The following is a 10,483-nucleotide window of genomic DNA, read 5'->3' as shown; positions in this document are numbered from 1 at the left end:
TCACACTCTCACACACACACTCTCACACTCTCACACACACACTCTCACACTCTCACACACACACTCTCACACACGCACACTCTCACACACGCACACTCTCTCGCACACACGCACACTCTCTCGCACACACGCACACTCTCGCACACACGCACACTCTCGCACACACTCTCTCTCTCTCTCTCGCACACACACACACACACACACTCTCTCTCTCTCACACACACACACACACACACACTCTCTCTCTCTCGCACGCACACTCTCACACTCTCGCACGCACACTCTCGCACGCACACACTCTCTCTCTCGCACACACTCTCTCTCGCACACACACACACACTCTCTCACAAAAACATTACTGGCTTTGTCAGGTTCCTTCTGATCTTCCTGAACACTCACTCTTGACCACAGTGACTCATCCCATTTTCCCTTTGTGCAAAGTACAGCATTATGTCTATTTTGCAGCACTAAACGTTTTAGTTTCTCTGTAGCAGAAAAAAAAAACTTTTCTGCACCCATTGCAGAAGTGTGATGTATGGAATATGGAACTAATCCCACAAGGACAGGAATGATGTTTTGAGTCAGTAATAATACACTGATGGGGACAGGCTGAGAACACTCACATTGTTTTCCTGATGTTTGTTGTTCTTCATAAGCGTGATGATGCAGTTGTGAATGAAAAATGCTAGTGTGAGAACCCCAGTCAGCTGAGGAAACAGCGATCTGAACTCTAACTCAATCAGAGATAACAAAGATAAGCACACGTTACACAGAAAACAGTAAGTGCTGATTCACACTATCACAACTCTTTCACATGACTCGTGTCAGGGCTTTGATTGCCTCCAGACATCATGGGAAGAAAAACGACTCACTAAACTGGAGTACCTGATTTTGCACTGGTAATGGCCATTTAATCATCACTTAAACGTCATACAATTTATTCCATCAATCACTGGATGAGTTCAAAATATTCAAAGGCAAATGGGGTTAAAGTTGAAATAGTTTTTTTTTTTTTTACATTACAACACTTCACCTACACAACGCTGTAGAGGTTACGATGTGGACTGATGTTTAGCTTTGTAAAGTTCACTGCAGTCATGTGAAAGGAAGTGAATAAAGAACCATAAATATCCCTTTAAAATTAGTTTACAGGTGATTTCAAGACATTGCATGAAAAAAGAAAAAAGAAGAAGATTCCTTTACCTGGAACAAAAAACGTTGATGAATCAAACCAGTGGAAGTCCAGGTGAAAGCCCAGTCGAATGGCTTTATATGTGACCAAAAAGATGAGATAAACCACCGACAAGGTGCCTGTGAAAATAAATGAAAACCTCACGGTAGATGCAGCTAACGGAGCAAAACACAAGCTGCTGTTCATCCCCGTCAAAGCAGAAATATTACCACTCTAGCTGGGAAAATAAAGGCCATACCGAGGAAGGTGAACCTGGCGAAGAAGGACGCGGAGCGGAAATTGAGCAGCGGCAGCAGCAGAACAATGAGGTAAAACGGGATGGTGTTGGTTTTACTCCACCAAAGATCAAACACCTGTCCTGTGCTGTTCTCGCTCACATAGTATTGGAGAGTGCTGCTGTCTCCGTCTGGATCCAAATTTGGATATGGACAGATCACTAGTGAAAGAGACAATTGTTATTCTGAATGAATGGTCAAGCACGTGAAATGCAGCATGTCTAAAGAATATATTGATTCCAATACTGCACCAGTATTATAAACTGACATTTTAGGCAAATCAGTTCAAAAGTTACGACAATATCTTTTTAAACCAAATTTAACAGATTTTTTTTATTTAAGTTTCATTTCAATAAGCAGACGCATTACCAAAATACAGATATTTGTCTTTTGTGATCTTCATAGTCAGATTTGTGAAAGTGTCACAGAAAAATGGTTTGGAATATCAATTAATTGTCTGAAAATCACATGGGGCAAAGAATATTCACATTTCTTTTTTAAAACAGTGTATACCAATATTAATAAAAACAAGATACAAAACTGATATCAATTACAATAATTAATTACAAAAAAAACCTAGAACAAACAAAACACACTCAGAATAAAAAGTCAGTTATTCAAGCCGTTTGTGACAATTGTAATCCAACCATAAGAAATCAAGTCTTTGTCCATACGCGCCCAATGTCCTAATTAGGACTGGGTGAAGAATTACTCTTTAATATACTGAAGTAGTGGACCCCACAACTTCCAAAACCTATTTAAACACTGCTTGAGTGAGAATCGTATCTTTTCTAACTTAATAAAATAAAGAACATCTGATAGCCAATGAGAATATGCAGGGGGCATTTTGGATTTCCAATTTAGCAATATTAGTCTCCTAGCCAGCAGGAGAATCTTCTAAATTTAAGAGGATTGGCAAAACCTTCTCCATAAAATTGAAAATGGAAGATAGGCAATACGGCTGAATTAGAAAAGATGGGTTCAAGCAGCCACGCACTAGATCTCTCGAAATTATACATATCCTGAGTGAACCTTCCCAATCACACTTACCAAGACTCGTTCAAACAAAATGCAGCAAAGCATTGAACTCTGGGTATCATTGGACCCTGCATGGCTCAACGAATCCAAATAGACCAGGCTCATGACTTCAGACCAATTAATAATAACAATAATAAAAATCAATGTGACCACTTACCTCTATCGGTTCCATTTGTGCCAAAAGTGTCTGATGTGTTGACATTGTGAACATAGTCTGTGAGAAATATACAGATACAGCAGTTATACAGATCTTCCTAGAAAACATCAGTCCATCAGTTAATGGACAGCAGAACAAATGAGGAACGGCGGGGAGAAGAAACACTCACTGTAAATGAATTTTCCTGTGTTGAACAGGAAGTTGGACATGAGGACCCAGTAGACCACCATCGCACCAATCAGTGACACCAGTGAGAAAACAAGACTCGACCATTTTCCGAATCCCCCAAAGTAATATTTACACACATCAGGAAACTCCCAGTCTGAGGTATCGACATACGCTGCAAAGACAGAGCTGCGTATCACACAGGATTCACGAGAAACACCTGCTATCACAGAACGCAGGGTTACAGAAGTCAACATCTCAGGGAGAAATAGATTTTGTTGGCAATAATGTAGGAACATATAAGACGGACCTAGCAGGAACTCCGGGGGTTGTTAAATTATGGCTTCATAAACAAAACAAAACTCCCAGGACAGTACTACAGTTCAAGCTTAAGCAAGACCAGCTTATGTAAAAATGAGCACAGGAACCATAACACTCATGATCTGAACCCTTGTGCATCAAACAAACTTTATAGCCCTGGATTATCCTGTCTGTCACATAAAGAAGTACCAGATCTGTCACTGGGGTCCCCTAAAAATTAGGTGCATAATGCCCCCCATTGTGCATTAAACTGAGAATGGTATTAACATCTTAAGCCCATAATGGACTAGTTTTGTCTAAGAGCTACACTGAGTCACTATATCTCATAACTTGAGCCTTGTGTATTGGAGCTGTAAAAAATGAGAAAGACTGGCTGTTTATTTGAGAGCAGTCATGTGGTTGGCTTACGTATGGACTTTGTGGACTTTAATACTCTGTAGCAGCAGTAGAGCGTCAGCAAGCCCATAAGAACAATAATGATGATGCCCAGAGTGAAGCCAGCCTAGAAACAGGACAAAAAATGATTTACCTTCATAACAGCCTGCAGTGAGGAAAGGAAACACACAAGAAATATTTAAACTTACTTGTTTTATTCCCCATGGCATACTTAATATAGATGTTCCCATCATAGTGTTCCATATGGCGAAGCTGTGCACAACACACACACACACACACAACCACACACAAACGCGCAGACACAATCAATCATTTAAATCAAAAGTAGTTTAACAACTGCTTGTACATCGGTGGAAATGTCACCATGTAAATCTGCCCTGCTTGTCTTAATCTTAAATAACTGTGCGGTTTAAAGGTCATGAATATTTAATAATGCAAGTATTGTTCCGTTTTCTGATTAGTCGCCTGTTGCCTTAACATTCTAGCTCTGGCACTCTAATTCACAGTTAAACCTGTCCTGTGGCAGGGCTTCGTAACTCTGTGTGCAGAAGCAATGCATTAAAAGCCTTTTCGAGGGTGGTCTTACATTGTGACAATGCTGGGGTTTTTGGCAGTACTGTCGCCCCCCTGCACTTTGAACGCTGTTCCCAGTGGACTGTAGATATAGATGTCCTCAGGAGAAGGAATCACATGATCTGGAGGTACCTGATGAAGATAAGGTGCATAAACAAATGCATTACATCACAGTTCCTTTTATATTCTACAAGACTAGATTTCAACTTCTGGAGTTCCCAAACAAATGATGCATTGTCCTGAAATACTGGCAGAAAGCGGAATTTGTTGTTGAAGACTGTGTTAATCTGCATTTAGAGATGCATCCTCCACAAACCAAACCAGGAAAAACAAAAAAGGAAATCAAAGCCACGGCTAATTCAATTATACACGGACACAAAACAACAGACCGCTCACAAATATCTGTGAAATAAGGCAGCATGAAGAGGGTTTGACTTCACCCACATACAGTACTGCCCTCAAAAAGCAGGATAATCTCAATCGTGAAATTTTGGCTTGAGACTAATTGGAATATAAATATGTACACTGTTTAGGTCACAGTGTAAGCTTATGGATTAAAAGAGCATGCCGTCATTGTTTGCTCACTCTCATGTCGTTCCAAACCTGTATTTTGTGTCACAGAAAAAGGACAGTTCTACAAGTTTTGAAAGACATGAGTGAGAGTAAATGATGACTTTACGGTGAACTATTGCTTTAAGGATTTGTAAACCTATATTGGATAGATGTAGACTGAATGAATCACTTTGAATATGATTCACAATTGTGTTGAACACTTTGTGTCATTTTAAGGTGGTCTGACTAAACCCAAAAGCCTTAACTTCACACAAAGGAAGACCACTGAGTTGGTGTAAAAGTAATATGCTATGATTTGCTGTGTTGACCAACAGTAAGCTGCTTGGTTTGAAAGTGAGCTGTGCTTCATGCATCATTACATTTTTTAAAAACAATTTTTTTTTTTACATAAATTTCACTAATGTGAATGCACCTTAACATCCGTAAAGTTAGTGTTAGTAGCTTATCTCCTTTTCTGTGGCATTAACGTGATAAAATGTGTAACATGCAATGGACAAAAATATTTGCCATTGTGCAAATGTTAAAAAGTGAATGAATAAATAATTAAAAAGTGAAACCCTAAGCATTCTCAAACACTGGAATTAAACAAATGTGCATTTAATGGCATCTGAATGTTCACTTAAAATTCTCGTCTTTTTCTGGAAATATATGATTTGACGTGCACGATGACTGTAGTTATCGCAAATAATCGCAACAGGCCTAATAAACAACCCGCAGATATTTTGATGTTTGTTTGTCCAGACACAGAGAAGCAGATTTGACACATGCAGTGGTGTTTGTAGTGTAGTGTAATGAAGCGAGCGGGCACACCAGCAGTCGGTCTGAAGAGGCTGTCAGACGGCCGTAGTAATGAACTCTGCTGCTCAGCGCCGCAGCTTCAGAGGACACCCGCTCCTGAACATCATCTCCCACTATGTTTCTGGGCTCCACATGAAACGGCCTGAAAGACAAAGCAAACGGGACCCTGAGGTGCTTCAGAAACATCTCAGAATGACATGTCGGACATGAAGGACATGTTCTTCACAAGATGTTTGGCTGATTCACATCAGCACAAGACAGCGAGCGGGCACACCAGCAGTCGGTCTGAAGAGGCTGTCAGACGGCCGTAGTAATGAACTCTGCTGCTCAGCGCCGCAGCTTCAGAGGACACCCGCTCCTGAACATCATCTCCCACTATGTTTCTGGGCTCCACATGAAACGGCCTGAAAGACAAAGCAAACGGGACCCTGAGGTGCTTCAGAAACATCTCAGAATGAGAATGCTGATCTAGGACATGTTCTTCACAAGATGTTTGGCTGATTCACATCAGCACAAGACTAGTAGTAATATAATTTTATTTAATGCCATGTCAGCATCTGAGGCTATTTTCATGGCACAAACTCAATTACAACAATACAAATATCGCATAAATACAATAAAAACCAAGCAAACAAACACTTGCAAGTAATATTATACAAGTTTTTGTAAATTAACATATGTGACCCTGGAGCACAAAACCAGTCTTAAGGGTCAATTTTTTGAAATTGAGATTTATGCATCATCTGGAAGCTGAATAATAAGCTTTCCATTGATGTATGGTTTGTTAGGATCGGACAATATTTGGCCGAGATACAACTATATGAAAATCTGGAATCTGAGGGTGCAAAAAAAATCAATATTGAGAAATGAAGTTCTTAGCAATGCATATTACTAATCAAAAATTACGTTTTTATAAATTTACGGTAGGAAATTTACAAAGTATCTTCTAATGATTTTTGGCATTAAAGAAAAGTCTGTAATTTTGACCCATACAATGTATTTTTGGGTTGCTATTGCTATTGCTACAAATATACCCCAGCGACTTAAGACCTTTTTAACCTTTTCAGGCAAAATCCTACTAAATAAGTCCTTAAGTGAACTAACTTCATAAAAGAGCTTTCTACTTGCATTAAAACCGGGACAGCCCAAAAGAATGTGATTAATAGAAAGGGGAGTCTTGCAGAACATGCATAGAGTTAGGTCTTCACCTTTAAGCAAAAATGCATGAGTCAGTCAGCACAAGACTAACAAGAACGATTACTGTATATCTTAGTGTAGGGGTGCTCCAACCCTAATCAAGCACACCTGAAACAGCTAATTAAGGTCTTCAGGAACACTTGACACAGGTAGGTGGTCTGGACAGAAACAGGACTGGGCACCACTGCATTAATGTGTTTTGTAATATTGTGCACATGGAGGGGATTTAATCTTTTCTAAACAGCACTAGGAGGGTTTTTTGTTTTGAAGCACACTGCACATAGCACTACATCTTAGACAGTATTTGTGAAATACCAGACCGAGTTAATTCAATCTGGCCAGTGATGCTAATTATTCCTGGAAGGAAAACAGACTGAGTTGACAAAAACAAACTCTCTGAGTTCAGAGGGCCTTTATCATCAGTTAGAGCTGATGTTTGGGCAACTAGAAACACACTGTGGTCGGTCCTGTGATGAGCTGGGTTCAAAAAATATTGGTTTTGCTGCACTTCATATGATAAATATTTGTTGAGTACGTTTATGTTTTGCCCAAAAGAAGAATGCATAGCTGAAACACTTCAAAAGATGAAAATATTGCATGTGTCTTTATGATTCCTTACTAAATCTGAAATTTCACTTAAAATATTGGTAATAAGATGTTACACTAGAGCCAGCATAAAAACAGCACCTTCTTTGCTTGGGGTCCAACGAATCGGTGTAATACTCCCCAGCTCGCACTGATCCTAGTAACGGTTTACTGTCCTCATCCATGATGCTCGTGCTTCGTTTAAACCCTCATCGCCTGTAAAGATGGAGCAAACCAGGTATCTGAGACTGTTCAGCGAGAAAGACGATATCCTCCTCAGAATCAACACACTAACAGCCAAACATTGCAACTCTTTGGACAGGGAGGATGACAAATACCCCGTGGGAAAACATTACATTTGTAACGACACTTTAAACCCTGCACATGCAAATAACAGCATCAGACATAATGAGACATGTCACACACAGCCTCTAAAGCGTCACATTAGAGAACACAAAACAACAGCAGATTCCTGTCCTGTGAGTAATGTGGAAACGTCCGGCTGAACACTTACCATCAGATGATATGGATCAGGGAAGATAAGTTAACACACACACACACAGGTTTACTGTCCTCATCCATGATGCTCGTGCTTCGTTTAAACCCTCATCGCCTGTAAAGATGGAGCAAACCAGGTATCTGAGACTGTTCAGCGAGAAAGACGATATCCTCCTCAGAATCAACACACTAACAGCCAAAAATTGCAACTCTTTGGACAGGGAGGATGACAAATACCCCGTGGGAAAACATTACATTTGTAACGACACTTTAAACCCTGCACATGCAAATAACAGCATCAGACATGAAAGTATTGCAGTTTCCAAAAAATATTGTGCAGCACAACTGTTGATAATTCTAATAATAAATCAGCATATTAGAATGATTTCTGAAGATCATGTGACTCTTTATACTGGAGTAATGATGCTGATGGAAATTCAGCGTTGCAGCACATAAATAAATTATATTTTAAAGGATATTAAAATAGAAACAATTATTTTATATTGTAATAACATTAAGCAAGATTACTGTTTTTTTCTGTATTTCTGATCAAATAAATGCAGCCTTGATGAGCAGAAGAGACTTCTTTAAAAACATTACAAGTCTCACTGATCCCAAACATTAATACTCATTCTTTTACTCTTGCATATAGAAGCAATTCACTGTTTGAAAAGACTAAGTTAGATAAGTTGAGGGTTATAATGCTGTATAAAGCAGTTTGAAGGCACTTCTGAAAGCCACATGACCTCAGGTGTCATTATATGAGCCCTGCACTTGCTATGAACAACACTCCTTCATATGCAATGTGTCAATAATACAAGTTCTGTTCTCTAAATGGAAACGAACATCTGCAGTTTATATGCAATACACATGATGGTTGTTTTTTACAGGAGTTTCTTCTGCTCATCGAGGCTGCATTTATTTGTTTAAAAATACAGGAAAAAATATAATATTGTGAAAAATTTTCTATTTTAATATACATTAAAATCTAATTGATTGCTGTGATGCGCAGCTGTATTTCCAGCATCATTACACCAGTCTTCAGTGTCACATGATCTTCAGAAATCAGTATAATATGCTGATTTATTATCAGTGCTGAAACTGTTGCTGCTTCATATTTTTTCGGAACCGGTGTTAATTATTTTCAGGATTCTTTGATGAATAAAAAGTTTAAAAGAAGAGCATTTATTTAAAAATAGAAATCTTTTCTAACAATATACACTAGAGTTCAAAGGTTTGGGGTCAGTACATTTTTATTCTTCCTTTTTTTTTTTTTTTTAAAGAAATTAAAACTTTTATTAAGCAAGGATGTGTTAATTTCTTAAGAAATTATGATGCTGATGGAAATTCAGCGTTGCAGCACATAAATAAATTATATTTTAAAGGATATTAAAATAGAAACAATTCTTTTATATTGTAATAACATTAAGCAAGATTACTGTTTTTTTCTGTATTTCTGATCAAATAAATGCAGCCTTGATGAGCAGAAGAGACTTCTTTAAAAACATTACAAGTCTCACTGATCCCAAACATTAATACTCATTCTTTTACTCTTGCATATAGAAGCAATTCACTGTTTGAAAAGACTAAGTTAGATAAGTTGAGGGTTATAATGCTGTATAAAGCAGTTTGAAGGCACTTCTGAAAGCCACATGACCTCAGGTGTCATTATATGAGCCCTGCACTTGCTATGAACAACACTCCTTCATATGCAATGTGTCAATAATACAAGTTCTGTTCTCTAAATGGAAACGAACATCTGCAGTTTATATGCAATACACATGATGGCATAAACCGGTGAAACCATGCAAGACTGTGAATGTGTGAGAGCATCATTTTAAGCCATGCTAAAGTATTGTGAATACACTAAATGAGCTCAAAAGCCCTTACATTAGCTCAATACGGGTCCTAAACAAAAGTGTAGTTAGTACATTCATGTAGTTATCTGCACAGGTAGCCATACGCTTCACATGGAGATTTCGAGTTGCTTTAGTATTTAGATGAACTCTCTAAACAGAACGTTTGAAATATAAACTTACCAAAGCAGAAAAAAGCCGACAATCTGCTGAGACAAACAAATGTTTTGAAAAGGAAACGCAGTATTTAAACGGCGCATGCTTTTCAAATGTCGCATGGGATTAGTAGTGCAGAGTCCACCGCTACACAACGCATGAGCAGCATTTTTAAAGAAATTAAAACTTTTATTCAGCAAGGATGTGTTAAATTCTTAAGAAGTTATAGCAAAGATTTATATGATTAGAAAAGATTTATATTTTGAATAAACGCTGTTCTTTTTTAAACTTTTTATTCATCAAAGAATCCTGAAAAAAGTATTGCAGTTTCCAAAAAATATTGTGCAGCACAACTGTTGATAATTCTAATAATAAATCAGCATATTAGAATGATTTCTGAAGATCATGTGACTCTTTATACTGGAGTAATGATGCTGATGGAAATTCAGCGTTGCAGCACATAAATAAATTATATTTTAAAGGATATTAAAATAGAAACAATTATTTTATATTGTAATAACATTAAGCAAGATTACTGTTTTTTTCTGTATTTCTGATCAAATAAATGCAGCCTTGATGAGCAGAAGAGACTTCTTTAAAAACATTACAAGTCTCACTGATCCCAAACATTAATACTCATTCTTTTACTCTTGCATATAGAAGCAATTCACTGTTTGAAAAGACTAAGTTAGATAAGTTGAGG

At 38.0% G+C, this 10,483-nt stretch overlaps 1 protein-coding gene across 1 annotated transcript in view; it reads right to left on the bottom strand.

Moving 5' to 3' along the window:
- Positions 1–9,922, bottom strand: part of slc38a9 (solute carrier family 38 member 9) — a 25,446-nt gene extending 15,524 nt beyond the window's left edge. Inside the window, exons 1-11 of the mRNA XM_016249106.1 lie at positions 9,806–9,922; positions 7,373–7,484; positions 5,763–5,892; positions 4,131–4,249; positions 3,733–3,796; positions 3,557–3,650; positions 2,832–3,002; positions 2,663–2,719; positions 1,431–1,628; positions 1,204–1,311; positions 624–730 (exon numbers count right to left, since the gene is read on the bottom strand). Of these exons, the coding sequence (XP_016104592.1) occupies positions 624–730; positions 1,204–1,311; positions 1,431–1,628; positions 2,663–2,719; positions 2,832–3,002; positions 3,557–3,650; positions 3,733–3,796; positions 4,131–4,249; positions 5,763–5,892; positions 7,373–7,455 (1,131 nt within the window). The 5' untranslated portion in view covers positions 7,456–7,484; positions 9,806–9,922. The remainder of the gene's footprint in view (positions 1–623; positions 731–1,203; positions 1,312–1,430; positions 1,629–2,662; positions 2,720–2,831; positions 3,003–3,556; positions 3,651–3,732; positions 3,797–4,130; positions 4,250–5,762; positions 5,893–7,372; positions 7,485–9,805) is intronic.
- Positions 9,923–10,483: the final 561 nt, after the last annotated feature.

This window comes from Sinocyclocheilus grahami, unplaced genomic scaffold (assembly GCF_001515645.1).
Source record: "Sinocyclocheilus grahami isolate Dianchi unplaced genomic scaffold, SAMN03320097.WGS_v1.1 scaffold911.1, whole genome shotgun sequence".
Taxonomy (NCBI): Eukaryota; Metazoa; Chordata; class Actinopteri; order Cypriniformes; family Cyprinidae; genus Sinocyclocheilus; species Sinocyclocheilus grahami.
Note: the sequence above shows the minus strand (reverse complement) of the source record. Positions and strands in the feature narration are given on the sequence as shown.